Below are 27,753 nucleotides of genomic sequence, written 5' to 3' on the forward strand. Positions count from 1 at the left end.
TTGGAAAGATGTAATGAATATTTATTGACCAGCACCTATATGAATGCAGATGACACACTCATCCATGATGGAAGTTCTGAGTCCAGCATCTCGGCTCTGTCAGGTGGAAGATACCATCTTGCAGCAGCGTGCTGTGGTCCAGTCCATGGGCTGGCACTGGCAGTGACATGTCTTGCCATACTGGATATCCCAGGAACCACAGCCCATGCCACAGGCGCAGGAGACCGGTGTCTGATCTGTGGAGGAGGACAGATGGAAGGTGACTATATGTGGTGAGGAACCATAGAGAGGCCATTATTGGATGGTCAGTATATACTGTAATCCACTTTTCTCTGATGGCAGCAGGGACATGACTACAGATCACAGGGCTGCTGGGTAAGTGTTGATTGGCCCCTGGCCCTAGGAACCCTCATATGATTACAACCTTCCCCATGGACATGGGTGGTTGTGGCAATACATACTCGCACACAATTTACAGTTCTTAGACTTTATGAAAGCAGATAATATAGCTGAGTTTCATAGATGCAGAGACTGTAGGAAAGCTGTGCTGGACTGCTTATCTCCCAAATATGCTCTTACACATATCAGGACCTCCCCCGCAGAACCTTCTTACCAGTGATGTCACTTCCTGCAGGGGCGTAACTCCAAATGGCTCATTCTGAATCTCCAGAAGAGATTCTGAAACACTCAGCACAAATTCCCTGCAGACTCAGCATCTGTGAGTGTCCCCAATCTCTCCTGCCTCCTTATTGGTTCATCCTAAGGATGGGCGTACACAGGCCCACTAGGACATGAGAAGGGGGCTGCGTCAGTGAGACTTAATTTATTTGGAGCTCCGCCTCTTACCGTGACATCCACACTACGGCCCATTCTCCTGATAATTCACTGGCGTCCTCGCTCATCCTTCATTAACCCCGCAACTCCCCATGATCTTCAGACTACAGACAAAAATACTGCCGAGTAATGATAAAGATAACTCACCATCAGGGCAGGTACTGAGGGCCGACCGTGAGGTCACATCTGTGCAGACAAGCTGTGCCTTCTCCAGGATATGACCAGCTAGAAAATCCGAAACAAAACAAAAAATATTTGCTACAAAACACTTGGAAAAGTATTTTTCCATGGGCAGTATGGGCGATTTTAGGATTAGCAATTATATCAATGGGTCATGATGCCGACATGAAGATGGGACTGGCTTGCATACCAGAGAGAGGGATAAGTGCTGGTGGCTGTGCAGGCAGATAAAGGGATAAGAGGTGGTAGCTGTGCAGGCAGAGAGAGGGAAAAGTGCTGGTGGCTGTGCAGGCAGAGAGAGGGATAAGAGGTGGTGGCTGTGTGGGCAGAGAGAGGGATAAGAGGTGGTGGCTGTACAGGCAGAGAGAAGGATGAGTGCTGGTGGCTGTGCTGGCAGAGAGAGGGATAAGAGGTGGTGGCTGTGTGGGCAGAGAGAGGGATAGGAGGTGGTGGCTGTACAGGCGGAGAGAGGGATAAGTACTGGTAGCTGTGCAGGCAGAGAGAGGGATAAGGGCTGGTGGCTGTGCAGGCAGAGAGAGGGATAAGAGGTGGTGGCTGTGCAGGCAGAGAGAAGGATAAGTGCTGGTAGCTGTGCAGGCAGAGAGAGGGATAAGTGCAGGTGGCTGTGCAGACAGAGAGAGGGATAAGTGCTGGTGGCTGTGCAGGCAGAGAGAGGGATAAGAGGTGGTGGCTGTGCAGGCAGAGAGAAGGATAAGTGCTGGTAGCTGTGCAGGCAGAGAGAGGGATAAGGGCTGGTGGCTGTACTGGCAGAGAGAGGGATAAGTGCTAGTGGCTGTGCAGGCAGAGAGAAGGATAATTGCTGGTGGCTGTGCAGGCAGGGAGATGGATAAGTGCTGGTGGCTCTGCAGGCAGGGAGAGGGATAAGTGCTGGTGGCTCTGCAGGCAGGGAGATGGATAAGTGCTGGTGGCTGTGCAGACAGAGAGAGGGATAAGAGGTAGTGGCTGTGCAGGCAGAGAGAGGGATGAGGGCTGGTGGCTGAGCAGGCAGAGAGAGGGATAAGTGCTGGTGGCTGAGCAGGCAGAGAGAGGGATAAGTGCTAGTGGCTGTGCAGGCAGAGAGAAGGATAATTGCTGGTGGCTGTGCAGGCAGAGAGAGAGGGATAAGTGCTAGTGGCTGTGCAGGCATAGAGAGGGATAAGTGCTGGTGGCTGTGCAGGCATAGAGAGGGATAAGTGCTGGTGGCTGTGCAGGCAGAGAGAAGGATAAGTGCTGGTGGCTGTGCAGGCAGAGAGAGGGATAAAAGGTGGTGGCTGTACAGACAGAGAGAGGGATAAGAGGTGGTGGCTGTGCAGGCAGAGAGAGGGATAAGTGCTGGTGGCTGTACAGGCAGAGAGAAGGATAATTGCTGGTGGCTGTGCAGGCAGAGAGAGGGATAAGAGGTGGTGGCTGTACAGGCAGAGAGAGGGATAAGTGCTGGTGGCTGTGCAGGCAGAGAGAGGGATAAGAGGTGGTGGCTGTGCAGGCAGAGAGAAGGATAAGTGCTGGTAGCTGTGCAGGCAGAGAGAGGGATAAGGGCTGGTGGCTGTGTACCCAGAGAGAGGGATAAGAGGTGGTGGCTGTGCAGGCAGAGAGAGGGATAAGAGGTGGTGGCTGTGCAGGCAGAGAGAAGGATAAGTGCTGGTAGCTGTGCAGGCAGAGAGAGGGATAAGGGCTGGTGGCTGTACTGGCAGAGAGAGGGATAAGTGCTAGTGGCTGTGCAGGCAGAGAGAAGGATAATTGCTGGTGGCTGTGCAGGCAGGGAGATGGATAAGTGCTGGTGGCTCTGCAGGCAGGGAGAGGGATAAGTGCTGGTGGCTCTGCAGGCAGGGAGATGGATAAGTGCTGGTGGCTGTGCAGACAGAGAGAGGGATAAGAGGTAGTGGCTGTGCAGGCAGAGAGAGGGATAAGGGCTGGTGGCTGAGCAGGCAGAGAGAGGGATAAGTGCTGGTGGCTGAGCAGGCAGAGAGAGGGATAAATGCTGATGGCTGTGCAGGCAGAGAGAGGGATAAGAGGTGGTGGCTGTGCAGGCAGAGAGAGGGATAAGTGCTGGTGGCTGTGCAGGCAGAGAGAGGGATAAGTGCTGGTGGCTGTGCAGGCAGAAAGAGGGATAAGTGCTAGTGGCTGTGCAGGCAGAGAGAGGGATAAGGGCTGGTGGCTGTACTGGCAGAGAGAGGGATAAGTGCTGGTGGCTGTGCAGGCAGAGAGAGGGATAAGTGCTGGTGGCTGTGCAGGCAGAGAGAGGGATAAATGCTGGTGTTTGTGCAGGCAGAGAGAGGGATAAGTGCTGGTGGCTGTGCAGCCAGAGAGAGGAATAAGTGCTCGTGGCTGTGCAGGCAGAGAGAGGGATAAGAGGTGGTGGCTGTGTGGGCAGAGAGAGGGATAAGTGCTGGTGGCTGTGCTGACAGAAAAGGGGATAATTCTTAGGTGCTGTGCAGGCAGAGAGAGGGATAAGTGCTGGCGCAGCTGGTGGCTGTATATGTAGAAAGAGGGATAAGTGCTGGAGGCTGTGCAGGCAGAGAGAGGGATACGAGGTGGTGGCTGTGTGGGCAGAGAGAGGGATAAGTGCTGGTGGCTGTGCAGGCAGAGAGAGGGATAAGTGCTGGTGGCTGTGCAGGCAGAGAGAGGGATAAGAGGTGGTGGCTGTGTGGGCAGAGAGAGGGATAAGTGCTGGTGGCTGTGCAGGCAGAGAGAGGGATAAGTGCTGGTGGCTGTGCATGCAGAGAGAAGGATAAGTGCTGGTGGCTGTACAGACAGAGAGAGGGATAAGAGGTGGTGGCTGTGCAGGCAGAGAGAGGGATAAGGGCTGGTGGCTGTACTGGCAGAGAGAGGGATAAGTGCTAGTGGCTGTGCAGGCAGAGAGAAGGATAATTGCTGGTGGCTGTGCAGGCAGAGAGAGAGGGATAAGTGCTAGTGGCTGTGCAGGCATAGAGAGGGATAAGTGCTGGTGGCTGTGCAGGCATAGAGAGGGATAAGTGCTGGTAGCTGTGCAGGCAGAGAGAGGGATAAGGGCTGGTGGCTGTGCACACAGAGAGAGGGATAAGAGGTGGTGGCTGTGCAGGCAGAGAGAGGGATAAGAGGTGGTGGCTGTGCAGGCAGAGAGAAGGATAAGTGCTGGTAGCTGTGCAGGCAGAGAGAGGGATAAGGGCTGGTGGCTGTACTGGCAGAGAGAGGGATAAGTGCTAGTGGCTGTGCAGGCAGAGTGAAGGATAATTGCTGGTGGCTGTGCAGGCAGGGAGATGGATAAGTGCTGGTGGCTCTGCAGGCAGGGAGAGGGATAAGTGCTGGTGGCTCTGCAGGCAGGGAGATGGATAAGTGCTGGTGGCTGTGCAGACAGAGAGAGGGATAAGAGGTAGTGGCTGTGCAGGCAGAGAGAGGGATAAGTGCTGGTGGCTGAGCAGGCAGAGAGAGGGATAAATGCTGATGGCTGTGCAGGCAGAGAGAGGGATAAGTGCTGGTGGCTGTGCAGGCAGAGAGAAGGATAATTGCTGGTGGCTGTGCAGGCAGAGAGAGGGATAAGAGGTGGTGGCTGTACAGGCAGAGAGAGGGATAAGTGCTGGTGGCTGCGCAGGCAGAGAGAGGGATAAGAGGTGGTGGCTGTGCAGGCAGAGAGAAGGATAAGTGCTGGTAGCTGTGCAGGCAGAGAGAGGGATAAGGGCTGGTGGCTGTGTACACAGAGAGAGGGATAAAAGGTGGTGGCTGTGCAGGCAGAGAGAGGGATAAGAGGTGGTGGCTGTGCAGGCAGAGAGAAGGATAAGTGCTGGTAGCTGTGCAGGCAGAGAGAGGGATAAGGGCTGGTGGCTGTACTGGCAGAGAGAGGGATGAGTGCTGGTGGCTGTGCAGGCAGAGAGAAGGATAATTGCTGGTGGCTGTGCAGGCAGGGAGATGGATAAGTGCTGGTGGCTCTGCAGGCAGGGAGAGGGATAAGTGCTGGTGGCTCTGCAGGCAGGGAGATGGATAAGTGCTGGTGGCTGTGCAGACAGAGAGAGGGATAAGAGGTAGTGGCTGTGCAGGCAGAGAGAGGGATAAGTGCTGGTGGCTGTGCAGGCAGAGAGAGGGATAAGTGCTGGTGGCTGTGCAGGCAGAAAGAGGGATAAGTGCTAGTGGCTGTGCAGGCAGAGAGAGGGATAAGGGCTGGTGGCTGTACTGGCAGAGAGAGGGATAAGTGCTGGTGGCTGTGCAGGCAGAGAGAGGGATAAGTGCTGGTGGCTGTGCAGGCAGAGAGAGGGATAAATGCTGGTGTTTGTGCAGGCAGAGAGAGGGATAAGTGCTGGTGGCTGTGCAGCCAGAGAGAGGAATAAGTGCTCGTGGCTGTGCAGGCAGAGAGAGGGATAAGAGGTGGTGGCTGTGTGGGCAGAGAGAGGGATAAGTGCTGGTGGCTGTGCTGACAGAAAAGGGGATAATTCTTAGGTGCTGTGCAGGCAGAGAGAGGGATAAGTGCTGGCGCAGCTGGTGGCTGTATATGTAGAAAGAGGGATAAGTGCTGGAGGCTGTGCAGGCAGAGAGAGGGATACGAGGTGGTGGCTGTGTGGGCAGAGAGAGGGATAAGTGCTGGTGGCTGTGCAGGCAGAGAGAGGGATAAGTGCTGGTGGCTGTGCAGGCAGAGAGAGGGATAAGAGGTGGTGGCTGTGTGGGCAGAGAGAGGGATAAGTGCTGGTGGCTGTGCAGGCAGAGAGAGGGATAAGTGCTGGTGGCTGTGCATGCAGAGAGAAGGATAAGTGCTGGTGGCTGTACAGACAGAGAGAGGGATAAGAGGTGGTGGCTGTGCAGGCAGAGAGAGGGATAAGGGCTGGTGGCTGTACTGGCAGAGAGAGGGATAAGTGCTAGTGGCTGTGCAGGCAGAGAGAAGGATAATTGCTGGTGGCTGTGCAGGCAGAGAGAGAGGGATAAGTGCTAGTGGCTGTGCAGGCATAGAGAGGGATAAGTGCTGGTGGCTGTGCAGGCATAGAGAGGGATAAGTGCTGGTAGCTGTGCAGGCAGAGAGAGGGATAAGGGCTGGTGGCTGTGCACACAGAGAGAGGGATAAGAGGTGGTGGCTGTGCAGGCAGAGAGAGGGATAAGAGGTGGTGGCTGTGCAGGCAGAGAGAAGGATAAGTGCTGGTAGCTGTGCAGGCAGAGAGAGGGATAAGGGCTGGTGGCTGTACTGGCAGAGAGAGGGATAAGTGCTAGTGGCTGTGCAGGCAGAGTGAAGGATAATTGCTGGTGGCTGTGCAGGCAGGGAGATGGATAAGTGCTGGTGGCTCTGCAGGCAGGGAGAGGGATAAGTGCTGGTGGCTCTGCAGGCAGGGAGATGGATAAGTGCTGGTGGCTGTGCAGACAGAGAGAGGGATAAGAGGTAGTGGCTGTGCAGGCAGAGAGAGGGATAAGTGCTGGTGGCTGAGCAGGCAGAGAGAGGGATAAATGCTGATGGCTGTGCAGGCAGAGAGAGGGATAAGTGCTGGTGGCTGTGCAGGCAGAGAGAAGGATAATTGCTGGTGGCTGTGCAGGCAGAGAGAGGGATAAGAGGTGGTGGCTGTACAGGCAGAGAGAGGGATAAGTGCTGGTGGCTGCGCAGGCAGAGAGAGGGATAAGAGGTGGTGGCTGTGCAGGCAGAGAGAAGGATAAGTGCTGGTAGCTGTGCAGGCAGAGAGAGGGATAAGGGCTGGTGGCTGTGTACACAGAGAGAGGGATAAAAGGTGGTGGCTGTGCAGGCAGAGAGAGGGATAAGAGGTGGTGGCTGTGCAGGCAGAGAGAAGGATAAGTGCTGGTAGCTGTGCAGGCAGAGAGAGGGATAAGGGCTGGTGGCTGTACTGGCAGAGAGAGGGATGAGTGCTGGTGGCTGTGCAGGCAGAGAGAAGGATAATTGCTGGTGGCTGTGCAGGCAGGGAGATGGATAAGTGCTGGTGGCTCTGCAGGCAGGGAGAGGGATAAGTGCTGGTGGCTCTGCAGGCAGGGAGATGGATAAGTGCTGGTGGCTGTGCAGACAGAGAGAGGGATAAGAGGTAGTGGCTGTGCAGGCAGAGAGAGGGATAAGTGCTGGTGGCTGAGCAGGCAGAGAGAGGGATAAATGCTGATGGCTGTGCAGGCAGAGAGAGGGATAAGTGCTGGTGGCTGTGCAGGCAGAGAGAGGGATAAGTGCTGGTGGCTGTGCAGGCAGAGAGAGGGATAAGTGCTGGTGGCTGTGCAGGCAGAGAGAGGGATAAGTACTGGTGGCTGTGCAGGCAGAGAGAGGGATAAGTGCTGGTGGCTGTGCAGGCAGAGAGAGGGATATGTGGTGGCGATTGTGCAGGCAGAGAGAGGGATATGTGCTGGTGGCTGTGCAGGCAGAGAGAGACATAAGTGCTGGTGGCTATGCAGGCAGAGAGATGGATATGTGCTGGCGATTGTGCAGGCAGAGAGAGGGAAAAGTGCTGGTGGCTGTGCAGGCAAAGAGAAGGATAAGTGCTGGTGGTTGTGCAGACCTAGAGAGGTATAAGTGCTGGTGGCTGTGCAGGCAGAGAGAGGGATAAGTGCTGGTGGCTGTGCAGGCAGAGAGAGGGATACGTGCTGGTGACATTGCTGGCAGAGAGAGGGATAAGTGCTGGTGGCTGTGCTGCCAGGGAGAGGGATAAGTGCTGGTGGCTGTGCAGGCAGAGAGAGTGATAAGTGCTGGAGGCTATGCAGGCGGAGAGAGGGATAAGTGCTGGTGTCTGTGCAGGCAGAGAGAGGGATAAGTGCTGGAGGCTATGCAGGCAGAGAGAGGGATAAGTGCTGGAGGCTATGCAAGCAGAGAGAGGGTTGAATGCTAGTGGCTGTGCAGGCAGAGGGAGGAAAAAGTGCTGGGGGCTGTGCAGGCAGAGAGGGATAAGTGTTGGGGGCTTTGCTTGCAGAGAGAGGAATAAGTGCTGGTGGCTATGCAGGCAGAGAGAGGGATAAGTGCTGGTGGCTGTGCAGGCAGAGAGAGGGATACGTGCTGGTGACATTGCTGGCAGGGAGAGGGATAAGTGCTGGTGGCTGTGCAGGCATAGAGAGGGATAAGTGCTGGTGGCTGTGCAGGCAGAGAGAGGGATAAGTGCTGGTGGCTGTGCAGGCATAGAGAGGGATAAGTGCTGGTGGCTGTGCAGGCAGAGAGAGATATAAGTACTTGTGGCTGTGCAGGCAGAGAGCTGGATAAGTGCTGGTGGTTGTGCAGGCAGAGAAAGGGATAAGTGCTGGTGGCTGTGCAGGCAGAGAGAGGGATAAGTGCTGGTGGCTGTACAAGCAGAGAGAGGGATAAGTGCTGGTGGCTTTGCAGGCAGAGAGAGGGATAAGTGCTGGTGACATTGCTGGCAGAGAGAGGGATAAGTGCCGGTGGCTGTGCAGGCAGGGAGAGGGATAAGTGCTGGTGGCTGTGCAGGCAGAGAGGGGGATAAGTGCTGGAGGCTGTGCAGGCAGAGAGGGGGATGAGTGCTGGTGGCTGTGCAGGCAGAGAGAGGGATAAGTGCACGTGGCTGTGCAGGCAGAGAGATGGTTGAGTGCTAGTGGCTGTGCAGGCAGAGAGAGGAATAAGTGCTGGGGGCTGTGCAGGCAGAGAGAGATAAGTGTTGGGGGCTGTGCTGGCAGAGAGAGGGATAAGTGCTGGTGGCTGTGCAGGCAGGGAGAGGGATAAGTGCTGGTGGCTGTGCTGGCAGAGAGAGGGATACATGCTGGTGGGTGTGCTGGCAGAGAGAGGTATAAGTGCTGGTGGCTGTGCAGGCAGAGAGAAGGATAACTGCTGGTGGCTGTGCAGGCAGAGAGAAGGATAAGTGCTGGTAGCTGTGCAGGCAGAGAGAGGGATAAGGGCTGGTGGCTGTACTGGCAGAGAGAGGGATAAGTGCTAGTGGCTGTGCAGGCAGAGAGAAGGATAATTGCTGGTGGCTGTGCAGGCAGAGAGAGAGGGATAAGTGCTAGTGGCTGTGCAGGCATAGAGAGGGATAAGTGCTGGTGGCTGTGCAGGCATAGAGAGGGATAAGTGCTGGTGGCTGTGCAGGCAGAGAGAAGGATAAGTGCTGGTGGCTGTGCAGGCAGAGAGAGGGATAAGAGGTGGTGGCTGTACAGACAGAGAGAGGGATAAGAGGTGGTGGCTGTGCAGGCAGAGAGAGGGATAAGTGCTGGTGGCTGTGCAGGCAGAGAGAAGGATAATTGCTGTTGGCTGTGCAGGCAGAGAGAGGGATAAGAGGTGGTGGCTGTACAGACAGAGAGAGGGATAAGTGCTGGTGGCTGTGCAGACAGAGAGAGGGATAAGAGGTGGTGGCTGTACAGGCAGAGAGAGGGATAAGTGCTGGTGGCTGTGCAGGCAGAGAGAGGGATAAGAGGTGGTGGCTGTGCAGGCAGAGAGAAGGATAAGTGCTGGTAGCTGTGCAGGCAGAGAGAGGGATAAGGGCTGGTGGCTGTGTACACAGAGAGAGGGATAAGAGGTGGTGGCTGTGCAGGCAGAGAGAGGGATAAGAGGTGGTGGCTGTGCAGGCAGAGAGAAGGATAAGTGCTGGAAGCTGTGCAGGCAGAGAGAGGGATAAGGGCTGGTGGCTGTACTGGCAGAGAGAGGGATAAGTGCTAGTGGCTGTGCAGGCAGAGAGAAGGATAATTGCTGGTGGCTGTGCAGGCAGGGAGATGGATAAGTGCTGGTGGCTCTGCAGGCAGGGAGAGGGATAAGTGCTGGTGGCTCTGCAGGCAGGGAGATGGATGAGTGCTGGTGGCTGTGCAGACAGAGAGAGGGATAAGAGGTAGTGGGTGTGCAGGCAGAAAGAGGGATAAGTGCTGGTGGCTGAGCAGGCAGAGAGAGGGATAAATGCTGATGGCTGTGCAGGCAGAGAGAGGGATAAGTGCTGGTGGCTGTGCAGGCAGAGAGAGGGATAAGTGCTGGTGGCTGTGCAGGCAGAGAGAGGGATAAGTGCTGGTGGCTGTGCAGGCAGAGAGAGGGATAAGTGCTGGTGGCTGTGCAGGCAGAGAGAGGGATAAGTGCTGGTGGCTGTGCAGGCAGAGAGAGAGATAAGTGCTGGCGATTGTGCAGGCAGAGAGAGGGATAAGTGCTGGTGGCTGTGCAGGCAGAGAGAGACATAAGTGCTGGTGGCTATGCAGGCAGAGACATGGATATGTGCTGGCGATTGTGCAGGCAGAGAGAGGGAAAAGTGCTGGTGGCTGTGCAGGCAGAGAGAAGGATAAGTGCTGGTGGTTGTGCAGACCTAGAGAGGTATAAGTGCTGGTGGCTGTGCAGGCAGAGAGAGGGATAAGTGCTGGTGTCTGTGCAGGCAGAGAGAGGGATACGTGCTGGTGACATTGCTGGCAGAGAGAGGGATAAGTGCTGGTGGCTGTGCAGGCAGGGAGAGGGATAAGTGCTGGTGGCTGTGCAGGCAGAGAGAGTGATAAGTGCTGGAGGCTATGCAGGCGGAGAGAGGGATAAGTGCTGGTGTCTTTGCAGGCAGAGAGAGGGATAAGTGCTGTAGGCTATGCAGGCAGAGAGAGGGATAAGTGCTGGAGGCTATGCAAGCAGAGAGAGGGTTGAGTGCTAGTGGCTGTGCAGGCAGAGGGAGGAAAAAGTGCTGGGGGCTGTGCAGGCAGAGAGGGATAAGTGTTGGGGGCTTTGCTTGCAGAGAGAGGAATAAGTGCTGGTGGCTATGCAGGCAGAGAGAGGGATAAGTGCTGGTGGCTGTGCAGGCAGAGAGAGGGATACGTGCTGGTGACATTGCTGGCAGGGAGAGGGATAAGTGCTGGTGGCTGTGCAGGCATAGAGAGGGATAAGTGCTGGTGGCTGTGCAGGCATAGAGAGGGATAAGTGCTGGTGGCTGTGCAGGCAGAGAGAGATATAAGTACTTGTGGCTGTGCAGGCAGAGAGCTGGATAAGTGCTGGTGGTTGTGCAGGCAGAGAAAGGGATAAGTGCTGGTAGCTGTGCAGGCAGAGAGAGGGATAAGTGCTGGTGGCTGTACAAGCAGAGAGAGGGATAAGTGCTGGTGGCTTTGCAGGCAGAGAGAGGGATAAGTGCTGGTGACATTGCTGGCAGAGAGAGGGATAAGTGCCGGTGGCTGTGCAGGCAGGGAGAGGGATAAGTGCTGGTGGCTGTGCAGGCAGAGAGGGGGATAAGTGCTGGAGGCTGTGCAGGCAGAGAGGGGGATGAGTGTTGGTGGCTGTGCAGGCAGAGAGAGGGATAAGTGCACGTGGCTGTGCAGGCAGAGAGATGGTTGAGTGCTAGAGGCTGTGCAGGCAGAGAGAGGAATAAGTGCTGGGGGCTGTGCAGGCAGAGAGAGATAAGTGTTGAGGGCTGTGCTGGCAGAGACAGGGATAAGTGCTGGTGGCTGCGCAGGCAGGGAGAGGGATAAGTGCTGGTGGCTGTGCTGGCAGAGAGAGGGAAACATGCTGGTGGGTGTGCAGGCAGAGAGAGGTATAAGTGCTGGTGGCTGTGCAGGCAGAGAGAAGGATAATTGCTGGTGGCTGTGCTGGCAGAGAGAGGGAAAAGAGGTGGTGGCCATGCTGGCAGAGAGAAGGATTAGTGCTGGTGGCTGTGCAGGCAGGGAGAGGGATAAGTGCTGGTGGCTGTGCAGGCAGAGAGAGGGATAAGTGCTAGAGGCTATGCAGGCGGAGAGAGGGATAAGTGCTGGTGTCTGTGCAGGCAGAGAGAAGGATAAGTGCTGGAGGCTATGCAGGCAGAGAGAGGGATAATTGCTGGAGGCTATGTAGGCAGAGAGAGGGTTGGGTGCTAGTGGCTGTGCAGGCAGAGAGAGGAATAAGTGCTTGGGGCTGTGCAGGCAGAGAGGGATAAGTGTTGGGGGCTTTTCTTGCAGAGAGAGGAATAAGTGCTGGTGGCTGTGCAGGCAGAGAGAGGGATAAGTGCTGGTGGCTGAGCAGGCAGAGAGAGGGATACGTGCTGGTGACATTGCTGGCAGGGAGAGGGATAAGTGCTGGTGGCTGTGCAGGCATAGAGAGAGAGATAAGTGCTGGTGGCTGTGCAGGCAGAGAGAGGGATAAGTACTGGTGGCTGTGCAGGCATAGAGAGGGATAAGTGCTGGTGGCTGTGCAGGCAGAGAGAGATATAAGTACTTGTGGCTGTGCAGGCAGAGAGCTGGATAAGTGCTGGTGGTTGTGCAGGCAGAGAAAGGGATAAGTGCTGGTGGCTGTGCAGGCAGAGAGAGGGATAAGTGCTGGTGACATTGCTGGCAGAGAAAGGGATAAGTGCTGGTGGCTGTACAAGCAGAGAGAGGGATAAGTGCTGGTGGCTTTGCAGGCAGAGAGAGGGATAAGTGCTGGTGACATTGCTGGCAGAGAGAGGGATAAGTGCCGGTGGCTGTGCAGGCAGGGAGAGGGATAAGTGCTGGTGGCTGTGCAGGCAGAGAGGGGGATAAGTGCTGGAGGCTGTGCAGGCAGAGAGGGGGATGAGTGCTGGTGGCTGTGCAGGCAGAGAGAGGGATAAGTGCTGGAGGCTATGCAGGCAGAGAGAGGGATAAGTGCTGGAGGCTATGCAGGCAGAGAGAGGGTTGGGTGCTAGTGGCTGTGCAGGCAGAGAGAGGAATAAGTGCTGGGGGCTGTGCAGGCAGAGAGGGATAAGTGTTGGGGGCTTTGCTTGCAGAGAGAGGAATAAGTGCTGGTGGCTGTGCAGGCAGAGAGAGGGATACGTGCTGGTGACATTGCTGGCAGGGAGAGGGATAAGTGCTGGTGGCTGTGCAGGCATAGAGAGGGATAAGTGCTGGTGGCTGTGCAGGCAGAGAGAGATATAAGTAATTGTGGCTGTGCAGGCAGAGAGATGGATAAGTGCTGGTGGTTGTGCAGGCAGAGAGAGGGATAAGTGCTGGTGGCTGTGCAGGCAGAGAGAGGGACAAGTGCTGGTGACATTGCTGGCAGAGAAAGGGATAAGTGCTGGTGGCTGTACAAGCAGAGAGAGGGATAAGTGCTGGTGGCTTTGCAGGCAGAGAGAGGGATAAGTGCTGGTGACATTGCTGGCAGAGAGAGGGATAAGTGCCGGTGGCTGTGCAGGCAGGGAGAGGGATAAGTGCTGGTGGCTGTGCAGGCAGAGAGGGGGATAAGTGCTGGAGGCTGTGCAGGCAGAGAGGGGGATGAGTGCTGGTGGCTGTGCAGGCAGAGAGAGGGATAAGTGCACGTGGCTGTGCAGGCAGAGAGAGGGTTGAGTGCTAGTGGCTGTGCAGGCAGAGAGAGGAATAAGTGCTGGGGGCTGTGCAGGCAGAGAGAGATAAGTGTTGGGGGCTGTGCTGGCAGAGAGAGGGATAAGTGCTGGTGGCTGTGCAGGCAGGGAGAGGGATAAGTGCTGGTGGCTGTGCTGGCAGAGAGAGGGATACATGCTGGTGGGTGTGCTGGCAGAGAGAGGTATAAGTGCTGGTGGCTGTGCAGGCAGAGAGAGGGATAAGTGCTGGAGGCTATGCAGGCAGAGAGAGGGATAAGTGCTGGAGGCTGTGCAGGCAGAGAGAGGGTTGGGTGCTAGTGGCTGTGCAGACAGAGAGAGGAATAAGTGCTGGGGGCTGTGCAGGCAGAGAGGGATAAGTGTTGGGGGCTTTGCTTGCAGAGAGAGGAATAAGTGCTGGTGGCTTTGCAGGCAGAGAGAGGGATAAGTGCTGGTGGCTGAGCAGGCAGAGAGAGCGATACGTGCTGGTGACATTGCTGGCAGGGAGAGGGATAAGTGCTGGTGGCTGTGCAGGCATAGAGAGGGATAAGTGCTGGTGGCTGTGCAGGCAGAGAGAGAGGGATAAGTGCTGGTGGCTGTGCAGGCATAGAGAGGGATAAGTGCTGGTGGCTGTGCAGGCAGAGAGAGATATAAGTACTTGTGGCTGTGCAGGCAGAGAGCTGGAAAAGTGCTGGTGGTTGTGCAGGCAGAGAAAGGGATAAGTGCTGGTGGCTGTGCAGGCAGAGAGAGGGATAAGTGCTGGTGACATTGCTGGCAGAGAAAGGGATAAGTGCTGGTGGCTGTACAAGCAGAGAGAGGGATAAGTGCTGGTGGCTTTGCAGGCAGAGAGAGGTATAAGTGCTGGTGACATTGCTGGCAGAGAGAGGGATAAGTGCCGGTGGCTGTGCAGGCAGGGAGAGGGATAAATGCTGGTGGCTGTGCAGGCAGAGAGGGGGATAAGTGCTGGAGGCTGTGCAGGCAGAGAGGGGAATGAGTGCTGGTGGCTGTGCAGGCAGAGAGAGGGATAAGTGCACGTGGCTGTGCAGGCAGAGAGAGGGTTGAGTGCTAGTGGCTGTGCAGGCAGAGAGAGGAATAAGTGCTGGGGGCTGTGCAGGCAGAGAGAGATAAGTGTTGGGGGCTGTGCTGGCAGAGAGAGGGATAAGTGCTGGTGGCTGTGCAGGCAGGGAGAGGGATAAGTGCTGGTGGCTGTGCAGGCAGAGAGAGGGATACATGCTGGTGGGTGTGCTGGCAGAGAGAGGTATAAGAGCCGGTGGCTGTGCAGGCAGAGAGAAGGATAATTGCTGGTGGCTGTGCTGGCAGAGAGAGGGAAAACGAGGTGGTGGCCGTGCTGGCAGAGAGAAGGATTAGTGCTGGTGGCTGTGCAGGCAGGGAGAGGGATAAGTGCTGGTGGCTGTGCAGGCAGAGAGAGGGATAAGTGCTGGAGGCTATGCAGGCGGAGAGAGGGATAAGTGCTGGTGTCTGTGCAGGCAGAGAGAGGGATAAGTGCTGGAGGCTATGCAGGCAGAGAGAGGGATGAGTGCTAGTGGCTGTGCAGGCAGAGAGAGGAATAAGTGCTGGGGGCTGTGCAGGCAGAGAGGGATAAGTGTTGGGGGCTTTGCTTGCAGAGAGAGGAATAAGTGCTGGTGGCTGTGCAGGCAGAGAGAGGGATAAGTGCTGGTGGCTGTGCAGGCAGAGAGAGGGATACGTGCTGGTGACATTGCTGGCAGGGAGAGGGATAAGTGCTGGTGGCTGTGCAGGCATAGAGAGGGATAAGTGCTGGTGGCTATGCAGGCAGAGAGAGGGATAAGTGCTGGTGGCTGTGCAGGCATAGAGAGGGATAAGTGCTGGTGGCTGTGCAGGCAGATAGAGATATAAGTACTTGTGGCTGTGCAGGCAGAGAGCTGGATAAGTGCTGGTGGTTGTGCAGGCAGAGAGAGGGTAAGTGCTGGTGACATTGCTGGCAGAGAGAGGGATAAGTGCTGGTGGCTGTACAAGCAGAGAGAGGGATAAGTGCTGGTGGCTTTGCAGGCAGAGAGAGGGATAAGTGCTGGTGACATTGCTGGCAGAGAGAGGGATAAGTGCCGGTGGCTGTGCAGGCAGGGAGAGGGATAAGTGCTGGTGGCTGTGCAGGCAGAGAGGGGGATAAGTGCTGGAGGCTGTGCAGGCAGAGAGAGGGATAAGTGCTGGAGGCTGTGCAGGCAGAGAGAGGGATAAGTGCTGGTGGCTTTGCAGGCAGAGAGAGGGATACGTGCTGGAGGCTATGCAGGCAGAGAGAGGGATAAGTGCTGGTGGCTGTGCAGGCAGAGAGAGGGATAAGTGCTGGAGGCTATGCAGGCGGAGAGAGGGATAAGTGCTGGTGTCTGTGCAGGCAGAGAGAGGGATAAGTGCTGGAGGCTATGCAGGCAGAGAGAGGGATGAGTGCTAGTGGCTGTGCAGGCAGAGAGAGGAATAAGTGCTGGGGGCTGTGCAGGCAGAGAGGGATAAGTGTTGGGGGCTTTGCTTGCAGAGAGAGGAATAAGTGCTGGTTGCTGTGCAGGCAGAGAGAGGGATAAGTGCTGGTGGCTGTGCAGGCAGAGAGAGGGATACGTGCTGGTGACATTGCTGGCAGGGAGAGGGATAAGTGCTGGTGGCTGTGCAGGCATAGAGAGGGATAAGTGCTGGTGGCTATGCAGGCAGAGAGAGGGATAAGTGCTGGTGGCTGTGCAGGCATAGAGAGGGATAAGTGCTGGTGGCTGTGCAGGCAGAGAGAGGGATAAGTGCTGGTGACATTGCTGGCAGAGAGAGGGATAAGTGCTGGTGGCTGTACAAGCAGAGAGAGGGATAAGTGCTGGTGGCTTTGCAGGCAGAGAGAGGGATAAGTGCTGGTGACATTGCTGGCAGAGAGAGGGATAAGTGCCGGTGGCTGTGCAGGCAGGGAGAGGGATAAATGCTGGTGGCTGTGCAGGCATAGAGAGGGATAAGTGCTGGTGGCTGTGCAGGCAGAGAGAGAGGGATAAGTGCTGGTGGCTGTGCAGGCATAGAGAGGGATAAGTGCTGGTGGCTGTGCAGGCAGAGAGAGATATAAGTACTTGTGGCTGTGCAGGCAGAGAGCTGGAAAAGTGCTGGTGGTTGTGCAGGCAGAGAAAGGGATAAGTGCTGGTGGCTGTGCAGGCAGAGAGAGGGATAAGTGCTGGTGACATTGCTGGCAGAGAAAGGGATAAGTGCTGGTGGCTGTACAAGCAGAGAGAGGGATAAGTGCTGGTGGCTTTGCAGGCAGAGAGAGGTATAAGTGCTGGTGACATTGCTGGCAGAGAGAGGGATAAGTGCCGGTGGCTGTGCAGGCAGGGAGAGGGATAAATGCTGGTGGCTGTGCAGGCAGAGAGGGGGATAAGTGCTGGAGGCTGTGCAGGCAGAGAGGGGAATGAGTGCTGGTGGCTGTGCAGGCAGAGAGAGGGATAAGTGCACGTGGCTGTGCAGGCAGAGAGAGGGTTGAGTGCTAGTGGCTGTGCAGGCAGAGAGAGGAATAAGTGCTGGGGGCTGTGCAGGCAGAGAGAGATAAGTGTTGGGGGCTGTGCTGGCAGAGAGAGGGATAAGTGCTGGTGGCTGTGCAGGCAGGGAGAGGGATAAGTGCTGGTGGCTGTGCAGGCAGAGAGAGGGATACATGCTGGTGGGTGTGCTGGCAGAGAGAGGTATAAGAGCCGGTGGCTGTGCAGGCAGAGAGAAGGATAATTGCTGGTGGCTGTGCTGGCAGAGAGAGGGAAAACGAGGTGGTGGCCGTGCTGGCAGAGAGAAGGATTAGTGCTGGTGGCTGTGCAGGCAGGGAGAGGGATAAGTGCTGGTGGCTGTGCAGGCAGAGAGAGGGATAAGTGCTGGAGGCTATGCAGGCGGAGAGAGGGATAAGTGCTGGTGTCTGTGCAGGCAGAGAGAGGGATAAGTGCTGGAGGCTATGCAGGCAGAGAGAGGGATGAGTGCTAGTGGCTGTGCAGGCAGAGAGAGGAATAAGTGCTGGGGGCTGTGCAGGCAGAGAGGGATAAGTGTTGGGGGCTTTGCTTGCAGAGAGAGGAATAAGTGCTGGTGGCTGTGCAGGCAGAGAGAGGGATAAGTGCTGGTGGCTGTGCAGGCAGAGAGAGGGATACGTGCTGGTGACATTGCTGGCAGGGAGAGGGATAAGTGCTGGTGGCTGTGCAGGCATAGAGAGGGATAAGTGCTGGTGGCTATGCAGGCAGAGAGAGGGATAAGTGCTGGTGGCTGTGCAGGCATAGAGAGGGATAAGTGCTGGTGGCTGTGCAGGCAGATAGAGATATAAGTACTTGTGGCTGTGCAGGCAGAGAGCTGGATAAGTGCTGGTGGTTGTGCAGGCAGAGAGAGGGTAAGTGCTGGTGACATTGCTGGCAGAGAGAGGGATAAGTGCTGGTGGCTGTACAAGCAGAGAGAGGGATAAGTGCTGGTGGCTTTGCAGGCAGAGAGAGGGATAAGTGCTGGTGACATTGCTGGCAGAGAGAGGGATAAGTGCCGGTGGCTGTGCAGGCAGGGAGAGGGATAAGTGCTGGTGGCTGTGCAGGCAGAGAGGGGGATAAGTGCTGGAGGCTGTGCAGGCAGAGAGAGGGATAAGTGCTGGAGGCTGTGCAGGCAGAGAGAGGGATAAGTGCTGGTGGCTTTGCAGGCAGAGAGAGGGATACGTGCTGGAGGCTATGCAGGCAGAGAGAGGGATAAGTGCTGGTGGCTGTGCAGGCAGAGAGAGGGATAAGTGCTGGAGGCTATGCAGGCGGAGAGAGGGATAAGTGCTGGTGTCTGTGCAGGCAGAGAGAGGGATAAGTGCTGGAGGCTATGCAGGCAGAGAGAGGGATGAGTGCTAGTGGCTGTGCAGGCAGAGAGAGGAATAAGTGCTGGGGGCTGTGCAGGCAGAGAGGGATAAGTGTTGGGGGCTTTGCTTGCAGAGAGAGGAATAAGTGCTGGTTGCTGTGCAGGCAGAGAGAGGGATAAGTGCTGGTGGCTGTGCAGGCAGAGAGAGGGATACGTGCTGGTGACATTGCTGGCAGGGAGAGGGATAAGTGCTGGTGGCTGTGCAGGCATAGAGAGGGATAAGTGCTGGTGGCTATGCAGGCAGAGAGAGGGATAAGTGCTGGTGGCTGTGCAGGCATAGAGAGGGATAAGTGCTGGTGGCTGTGCAGGCAGAGAGAGGGATAAGTGCTGGTGACATTGCTGGCAGAGAGAGGGATAAGTGCTGGTGGCTGTACAAGCAGAGAGAGGGATAAGTGCTGGTGGCTTTGCAGGCAGAGAGAGGGATAAGTGCTGGTGACATTGCTGGCAGAGAGAGGGATAAGTGCCGGTGGCTGTGCAGGCAGGGAGAGGGATAAGTGCTGGTGGCTGTGCAGGCAGAGAGGGGGATAAGTGCTGGAGGCTGTGCAGGCAGAGAGAGGGATAAGTGCTGGAGGCTGTGCAGGCAGAGAGAGGGATAAGTGCTGGTGGCTGTGCAGGCAGAGAGAGGGATACGTGCTGGAGGCTATGCAGGCAGAGAGAGGGATAAGTGCTGGTGGCTGTGCAGGCAGAGAGAGGGATAAGTGCTGGAGGCTATGCAGGCGGAGAGAGGGATAAGTGCTGGTGTCTGTGCAGGCAGAGAGAGGGATAAGTGCTGGAGGCTATGCAGGCAGAGAGAGGGATGAGTGCTAGTGGCTGTGCAGGCAGAGAGAGGAATAAGTGCTGGGGGCTGTGCAGGCAGAGAGGGATAAGTGTTGGGGGCTTTGCTTGCAGAGAGAGGAATAAGTGCTGGTTGCTGTGCAGGCAGAGAGAGGGATAAGTGCTGGTGGCTGTGCAGGCAGAGAGAGGGATACGTGCTGGTGACATTGCTGGCAGGGAGAGGGATAAGTGCTGGTGGCTGTGCAGGCATAGAGAGGGATAAGTGCTGGTGGCTATGCAGGCAGAGAGAGGGATAAGTGCTGGTGGCTGTGCAGGCATAGAGAGGGATAAGTGCTGGTGGCTGTGCAGGCAGAGAGAGGGATAAGTGCTGGTGACATTGCTGGCAGAGAGAGGGATAAGTGCTGGTGGCTGTACAAGCAGAGAGAGGGATAAGTGCTGGTGGCTTTGCAGGCAGAGAGAGGGATAAGTGCTGGTGACATTGCTGGCAGAGAGAGGGATAAGTGCCGGTGGCTGTGCAGGCAGGGAGAGGGATAAGTGCTGGTGGCTGTGCAGGCAGAGAGGGGGATAAGTGCTGGAGGCTGTGCAGGCAGAGAGAGGGATAAGTGCTGGAGGCTGTGCAGGCAGAGAGAGGGATGAGTGCTGGTGGTTGTGCAGGCAGAGAGAGGGATAAGTGCACGTGGCTGTGCAGGCAGAGAGATGGTTGAGTGCTAGTGGCTGTGCAGGCAGAGAGAGGAATAAGTGCTGGGGGCTGTGCAGGCAGAGAGGGATAAGTGTTTGGGGCTGTGCTGGCAGAGAGATGGATAAGTGCTGGTAGCTGTGCAGGCAGGGAGAGGGATAAGTGCTGGTTGCTGTGCTGGCAGAGAGAGGGATACATGCTGGTGGCTGTGCTGGCAGAGAGAGGTATAAGTGCTGGTGGCTGTGCAGGCAGAGAGAAGGATAATTGCTGGTGGCTGTGCTGGCAGAGAGAGGGAAAAGAGGCGGTGGCTGTGCAGGCAGAGAGAAGGATAAGTGCTGGTGGCTGAGCTCGCAGAGAGAGGGATAAGTGCTGGTGGCCGTGCTGGCAGAAAGAAGGATAAGTGCTGGTGGCCGTGCAGGCAGAGAGAGGGATAAGTGCTGGAAGCTGTGTATGCAGAGAGAGGGATATTTGCTGATGGCTGTGCCGGCAAAGAGAGGGATAATTGCTGGTGGCTGTGCAGGCAGAGAGAGGGATAGGTGCTGGTGGCTGTGCAGGAGTGGAGAGGGATAAGTGCTGGTGGCTGTGCAGGAGGGGAGAGGGATAAGTTCTAATGGCTGTGCAGGCAGAGAGAGGGATATGTGCTGGTGGCTGTACAGGCAGAGAGAGGGATAAGTGTAGGTAGCTGTGCAGGCAGAGAGAGAGATATATGTGCTGGTGGCTGTGCAGTCAGAGAGAGAGGGATAAGTGCTGGTGGCTGTGCAGGCAGAAAGAGGGATAAGTGCTGGTGACCATGCAGGCAGAGAGAAGGATACGTGTTGGTAGCCGTGTAGGCAGAGAGAGGTGTAAGTGCTGGAGGCCGTGCAAAGGAGTGGTGACAAGGCTGGTGTGTGGCCAGGAAAGGAAGAGTGACAATGCTGGTGTGTGGCCAGGAAAGGAGTGGTGACAAAGCTGGTGTGTGGCCAGGAAAGAAGTAGTGACAAGGCTGGTGTGTGGCGGGGAGAGAAATGTGGGCGGGAGAGGATTTGTGACAAGGCTGGAGTGTGGCCGGAAGAGGAAGGGTGACAAGGCTGGTGTGTGGCCAGGAAAGAAGTGGTGACAAAGCTGATGTGTGGCCAGGATAGGAGTGGTGACAAAACTGGTGTGTGGCCAAGAATGGAGTGGTGACAAGGCTGGTGTGTGGCCAGGAAAGGAGCGGCAACAAGGCTGGTGTGTGGCCAGGAAAGGAGCGGCAACAAGGCTGGTGTGTGGCCAAGAATGGAGTGGTGACAAGGCTGGTGTGTGGCCAGGAAAGGAGCAGTGACAAGGCTGGTGTGTGGCCAGGAAAGCAGTGGTGACAAGGCTGGTGTGTGGCCAGGAAAGGAGCAGTGACAAGGCTGGTGTGTGGCCAGGTATGGATTGGTGACAAGGCTGGTGTGTGGCAAGGAAAGCAGTGGTGACAAGGCTGGTGTGTGGCCAGGACAGCAGTGGTGACAAGGCTGGTGTGTGGCCAGGTATGGATTGGTGACAAGGCTGGTGTGTGGCCAGGAAGGGAGTGGTGACAAGGCTGGTGTGTGGCCAGGTATGGATTGGTGACAAGGCTGGTGTGTGGCCAGGAAGGGGGTGGTGACAAAGCTGGTATGTGGCCAGGAAAGGAGTGGTGACAAGGCTAGTGTGTGGCCAGGAAAGGAGTGGTGACAAGGCTGGTGTGTGGCCAGAAAAGGAGTGATGTCAAGGCTGGCATGTGGCCAGGAAAGGAGTGGTGACAAGGCTGGTGTGTGGCCAGGAAAGGAGTGGTGACAAGGCTGGTGTGTGGCCAGAAAAGGAGTGGTGACAAGGCTGGTGTGTGGCCAGGAAAGGAGTGGTGACGAGGCTGGTGTGTGGCCAGGAAAGGAGTGGTGACAAGGCTGGTGTGTGGCCAGGAAAGGAGTGGTGACAAGGCTGGTGTGTGGCCAGAAAAGGAGTGGTGACAAGGCTGGTGTGTGGCCAGGAAAGGAGTGGTGACAAGGCTGGTGTGTGGCCAGAAAAGGAGTGATGACAAGGCTGGTGTGTGACCAGGAAAGGAGTGATGACAAGGCTGACATGTGGCCAGGAAAGGAGTGATGACAAGGCTGACATGTGGCCAGGAAAGGAGTGGTGACAAGGCTGGTGTGTGGCCAAGAAAGGAGTGGTGACAAGGCTGGTGTGTGGCCAGGAAAGGAGTGCTGACAATCCTGACATGTGGCCAGGAAAGGAGTGGTGACAAGGCTGGTGTGTGGCCAGGAAAGGAGTGGTGACAAGGCTGGTGTGTGGCCAGGAAAGGAGTGGTGACAAGGCTGCTGTGTGGCCAGGAAAGGAGTGGTGACAAGGCTGGTGTGTGGCCAGGAAAGGAGTGGTGACAAGGATAGTATGTGGCTGGGAGAGGAGTGGTGACAAGGCTGGTGTGTGGCCAGGAAAAGAAGTGGTGACAAGGCTGGTGTGTGACCAGGAAAGGAGTGATGACAAGTCTGACATGTGGCCAGGAAAGGAGTGATGACAAGGCTGACATGTGGCCAGGAAAGGAGTGGTGACAATGCTGGTGTGTGGCCAGGAAAGGAGTGGTGACAATGCTGGTGTGTGGCCAAGAAAGGAGTGATGACAAGGCTGACATGTGGCCAGGAAAGGAGTGGTGACAAGGCTGGTGTGTGGCCAGGAAAGGAGTGGTGACAAGGCTGGTGTGTGGCCAGGAAAGGAGTGGTGACAAGGCTGCTGTGTGGCCCGGAAAGGAGTGGTAACAAGGCTGGTGTGTGGCCAGGAAAGGAGTGGTGACAAGGATAGTATGTGGCTGGGAGAGGAGTGGTGACAAGGCTGGTGTGTGGCCAGGAAAGGAGTGGTGACAAGGCTGGTGTGTGGCCAGGGAAGGAGTGGTGACAAGGCTGGTGTGTGGCCAGGGAAGGAGTGGTGACAAGGCTGGTGTGTGGCCAGGAAAGGAGTGGTGACAAGGCTGGTGTGTGGCCAGGAAAGGAGTGATGTCAAGGCTGGCATGTGGCCAGAAAAAGAGTGATGACAAGGCTGACATGTGGCCAGGAAAGGAGTGGTGACAAGGCTGGTGTGTGGCTAGGAAAGGAGTGGTGACAAGGCTGGAGTGTGGCCAGGGATGGAGTGGTGACAAGGCTGGTGTGTGGCCAGGAAAGGAGTGGTGACAAGGCATGTGTGTGGCCAGGAAAGGAGTGATGTCAAGGCTGGCATGTGGCCAGGAAAGGAGTGGTGACAAGGCTGGTGTGTGGCCAGGAAAGGAGTGGTGACAAGGCTGGTGTGTGGCCAGAAAAGGAGTGGTGACAAGGCTGATGTGTGGCCAGGAAAGGAGTGGTGACGAGGCTGGTGTGTGGCCAGGAAAGGAGTGGTGACAAGGCTGGTGTGTGGCCAGAAAAGGAGTGGTGACAAGGCTGCTGTGTGGCCAGGAAAGGAGTGGTGACAAGACTGCTGTGTGGCCAGGAAAGGAGTGGTGACAAGGCTGGTGTGTGGCCAGGAAAGGAGTAGTGACAAGGCTGGTGTGTGGCCAGAAAAGGAGTGATGACAAGGCTGGCATGTGGCCAGGAAAGGAGTGGTGACAAGGCTGGTGTGTGGCCAGAAAAGGAGTGGTGACAAGGCTGGTGTGTGGCCAGGAAAGGAGTGGTGACAAGGCTGGTGTGTGGCCAGAAAAGGAGTGATGACAAGGCTGACATGTGGCAAGGAAAGGAGTGATGACAAGGCTGACATGTGGCCAGGAAAGGAGTGGTGACAAGGCTGGTGTGTGGCCGGGAGAGGACTGGTGACAAGGCTTGTGTGTGGCCAGGAAAGGAGTGGTGACAAGGCTGGTGTCTGGCCAGGAAATGAGTGGTGACAAGGCTGCTGTGTGGCCAGAAAAGGAGTGGTGACAAGGCTGGTGTGTGGCCAGGAAAGGAGTGGTGACAAGGCTGGTGTGTGGCCAGGAAAGGAGTGGTGACAAGGATAGTATGTGGCTGGGAGAGGAGTGGTGACAAGGTTGGTGTGTGTCCAGGAAAGGAGCGGTGACAAGGTTGGTGTGTGGCCAGGAAAGGAGTGGTGACAAGGCTGGTGTATGGCCAGGAAAGGAGTGGTGACAAGGCTGCTGTGTGGCCAGGAAAGGAGTGGTGACAAGGCTGGTGTGTGACCAGGAAAGGAGTGGTGACAAGGATAGTATGTGGCTGGGAAAGGAGTGGTGACAAGGCTGGTGTGTGGCCAGGAAAGGAGTGGTGACAAGGCTGGTACGTGGCCAGGAAAGGAGTGGTGACAAGGATAGTATGTGGCTGGGAGAGGAGTGGTGACAAGGCTGACATGTGGCCAGGAAAGGAGTGATGACAAGGCTGACATGTGGTCAGAAAAGGAGTGATGACAAGGCTGACATGTGGCCAGGAAAGGAGTGGTGACAAGGCTGGTGTGTGGCCAGGAAAGGAGTGGTGACAAGGCTGGTGTGTGGCCAGGAAAGGAGTGATGTCAAGGCTGGCATGTGGCCAGAAAAGGAGTGATGACAAGGCTGACATGTGACCAGGAAAGGAGTGGTGACAAGGCTGGTGTGTGGCTAGGAAAGGAGTGGTGACAAGGCTGGAGTGTGGCCAGGGAAGGAGTGGTGACATGGCTGGTGTGTGGCCAGGAAAGGAGTGGTGACAAGGCGTGTGTGTGGCCAGGAAAGGAGTGATGTCAAGGCTGGCATGTGGCCAGAAAAGGAGTGGTGACAAGGCTGGTGTGTGGCCAGGAAAGGAGTGGTGACAAGGCTGGTGTGTGGCCAGAAAAGGAGTGGTGACAAGGCTGATGTGTGGCCAGGAAAGGAGTGGTGACGAGGCTGGTGTGTGGCCAGGAAAGGAGTGGTGACAAGGCTGGTTTGTGGCCAGAAAAGGAGTGGTGACAAGGCTGCTGTGTGGCCAGAAAAGGAGTGGTGACAAGGCTGGTGTGTGGCCAGGAAAGGAGTGGTGATAAGGCTGGTGTGTGGCCAGGAAGGGAGTGGTGACAAGGCTGGTGTGTGGCCAGAAAAGGAGTGGTGACAAGGCTGGTGTGTGGCCAGGAAAGGAGTGGTGACAAGGCTGGTGTGTGGCCAGAAAAGGAGTGATGACAAGGCTGACATGTGGCAAGGAAAGGAGTGATGACAAGGCTGGAATGTGGCCAGGAAAGGAGTGGTGACAAGGCTGGTGTGTGGCCAGGAAAGGAGTGGTGACAAGGCTGGTGTGTGGCCGGGAGAGGATTGGTGACAAGGCTGGTGTGTGGCCAGGAAAGGAGTGGTGACAAGGCTGCTGTGTGGCCAGGAAAGGAGTGGTGACAAGGCTGGTGTGTGGCCAGGAAAGGAGTGGTGACAAGGCTGGTGTGTGGCCAGGAAAGGAGTGGTGACAAGGATAGTATGTGGCTGGGAGAGAAGTGGTGACAAGGCTGGTGTGTGGCCAGGAAAGGAGTGGTGACAAGGCTGCTGTGTGGCCAGGAAAGGAGTGGTGACAAGGCTGCTGTGTGGCCAGCAAAGGAGTGGTGACAAGGATAGTATGTGGCTGGGAGAGGAGTGGTGACAAGGCTGGCATGTGGCCAGGAAAGGAGCGGTGACAAGGTTGGTGTGTGGCCAGGAAAGGAGTGGTGACAAGGCTGGTGTGTGGCCAGGAAAGGAGTGGTGACAAGGCTGCTGTGTGGCCAGGAAAGGAGTGGTGACAAGGATAGTATGTGGCTGGGAGAGGAGTGGTGACAAGGCTGGTGTGTGGCCAGGAAAGGAGTGGTGACAAGGCTGGTATGTGGCCAGGAAAGGAGTGGTGACAAGGATAGTATGTGGCTGGGAGAGGAGTGGTGACAAGGCTGACATGTGGCCAGGAAAGGAGTGATGACAAGGCTGACATGTGGTCAGAAAAGGAGTAATGACAAGGCTGACATGTGGCTGGGAGAGGAGTGGTGACAAGGCTGGTGTGTGGCCAGGAAAGGAGCGGCGACAAGGCTGGTGTGTGGCCAGGAAAGAAGTGGTGACAAGACTGGTGTGTGGCCAGAAAAGGAGTGGTGACAAGGCTGGTGTGTGGCCAGGAAAGGAGTGGTGACAAGGATAGTATGTGGCTGGGAGAGGAGTGGTGACAAGGATAGTATGTGGCTGGGAGAGGAGTGGTGACAAGGCTGGTGTGTGGCCAGGAAAGGAGTGGTGACAAGGCTGGTGTGTGGCCAGGAAAGGAGTGGTGACAAGGCTGGTGTGTGACCAGGAAAGGAGTGGTGACAAGGATAGTATGTGGCTGTGAGAGGAGTGGTGACAAGGCTGGTGTGTGGCCAGGAAAGGAGTGGTGACAAGGCTGGTGTGTGGCCAGGAAAGGAGTGGTGACAAGGCTGGTGTGTGGCCAGGAAAGGAGTGGTGACAAGGCTGGTGTGTGGCCAGGAAAGGAGTGGTGACAAGGCTGGTGTGTGGCCAGGAAAGGAGTGGTGACAAGGCTGGTGTGTGGCGGGGAGAGGAGTGGTGACAAGGCTGGTGTGTGGCCAGGAAAGGAGTGGTGACAAGGATGGTATGTGGCTGAGAAAGGAGTTGTGACAAGGTAGCAGGAGAAGTTGGAGAGGCCACAGACTCCTTGTTTCTGAGGGCTGCAGTATCTGCCATGGTTGCTGCTCTCTTATCTGCCATTAGGGTGATTTGGGATGTGGGGGTGTTGATTACTTACCCAGAGTCTTTATCAGGTCATTTAGAGCCAGGACGTCCTTGAGGGTACACTCATTACACCCGCCATGGGTGACACTGGCCAGCAGGGACAGAGAGAGTAATGACAAGAGCAGCTTCATCTTCTGCTGGACACAATGTGGTCACACCCACCTGCTGGGGACATACTGAACATCAGTTATCTGCCGGACACAATGCGGTCACACACCTGTCTGACACAATGCGGTCACACCCATCTGCTGGACACAATGCGGTCACACACCTCCTGGAGACTCACTGACCATCACGTATCTGTTGGACACAATGTGGTCACACACCTGCCTGACACAATGTGGTCACACACACCTGCTGGAGACAATCTGACCATCAGTTATCTGCCAGACACAATGCGGTCACACAACTGTCGAAAACAATGCGGTCACACAATGCGGTCACACACCTGCCGGCCACAATGCGGGCACACAATGCAGGCACACACGTGACGGACACAATGCGGTCACACACCTCCTGGACACAATGCGGTCACACACCTGCCGGACACAATGCAGTCACACACCTGCCGGACACAACGCGGTCACACACCTGCCGGACACAATGCGGTCACACACCTCCTGGGCACCATGCAGTCACACACCTGCTGGGCACAATGCGGTCACACACACCTGCCAGGCACACTGCGGGCACACAATGCGGTAACACACACCTGCCGGGCACAATGCAGACACACACACCTGTCAGACACACTGCGGGCACACAATGCGGTCACACACACCTGCCGGACACAATGTGGTCACACAATGCGGTCACACACACCTGCCGGACACAATGCGGTCACACAGCTCCTGGGCACAATGTGGTCACACACCTGCCGGGCACAATGCAGCCACACACCTCCTGGACACAATGCGGTCACACACCTCCTGGACACAATGCAGCCACACACCTCCCGGACACAATGCGGTCACACACCTCCTGGACACAATGCGGTCACACACCTGCCGGACACAATGCGGTCACACACCTCCTGGACACAATGCGGTCACACACCTGCCGGACACAATGCGGTCACACACCTGCCGGACACAATGCGGTCACACAGCTCCTGGACACAATGCGGTCACACACCTCCTGGACACAATGCGGTCACACACCTCCTGGACACAATGCAGTCACACACCTCCTGGACACAATGCGGTCACACACCTCCCAGACACAATGCAGTCACACAACTCCTGGACACAATGTGGTCACACACCTGCCGGGCACACTGCGGTCACACACCTCCTGGACACAATGCGGTCACACACACCTCCTGGACACAATGCGGTCACACACCTGCCGGACAAAATGCGGTCACACACCTGCCAGACACAATGCGGTCACACACCTGCCGGACACAATGCGGTCACACACCTGCCGGACACAATGCGGTCACACACCTCCTAGACACAATGCGGTCACACACCTCCTGGACACAATGCAGTCACACACCTCTTGGACACAATGCGGTCACACACCTGCCGGGCACACTGCGGTCACACACCTCCTGGGCACAATGCGGTCACACACCTCCTGGACACAATGCGGTCACACACCTCCTGGACACAACGCGGTCACACACCTCCCAGACACAATGCAGTCACACAACTCCTGGACACAATGCGGTCACACGCCTCCTGGACACAATGCGGTCACACACCTCCTGGACACAATGCGGTCACACACCTCCTGGACACAATGCGGTCACACACCTCCTGGACACAATGCAGCCACACACC

At 56.4% G+C, this 27,753-nt stretch overlaps 1 protein-coding gene across 1 annotated transcript; it reads right to left on the bottom strand.

Annotated features, from left to right (window-relative positions):
- LOC137561442 (resistin-like beta) lies at nt 1–26,158 on the bottom strand. Its single transcript, XM_068272740.1, has 3 exons — nt 25,980–26,158; nt 982–1,059; nt 1–236 (listed from the first exon to the last, which is right to left on the bottom strand). The coding sequence occupies exons 1-3, from the start codon at nt 26,095–26,097 to the stop codon at nt 100–102; spliced, it is 333 nt and encodes a 110-aa protein (XP_068128841.1). The 5' UTR covers nt 26,098–26,158; the 3' UTR covers nt 1–99.
- Nucleotides 26,159–27,753: the final 1,595 nt, after the last annotated feature.

The sequence above is a fragment of the Hyperolius riggenbachi genome, chromosome 1 (assembly GCF_040937935.1).
Source record: "Hyperolius riggenbachi isolate aHypRig1 chromosome 1, aHypRig1.pri, whole genome shotgun sequence".
Taxonomy (NCBI): Eukaryota; Metazoa; Chordata; class Amphibia; order Anura; family Hyperoliidae; genus Hyperolius; species Hyperolius riggenbachi.

Bases quoted from the DNA above. Each gene is read 5' to 3' on its own strand.
- LOC137561442 (XM_068272740.1), bottom strand. From the start codon at position 26,097: ATGAAGCTGCTCTTGTCATTACTCTCTCTGTCCCTGCTGGCCAGTGTC. The intron at 1,060-25,979 runs GTAAGTAATCAA...CGGATTTTCTAG, and splicing joins TGACCTGATAAAGACTCTGG to CTGGTCATATCCTGGAGAAG. The intron at 237-981 runs GTGAGTTATCTT...CCTCCTCCACAG, and splicing joins CCTCAGTACCTGCCCTGATG to ATCAGACACCGGTCTCCTGC.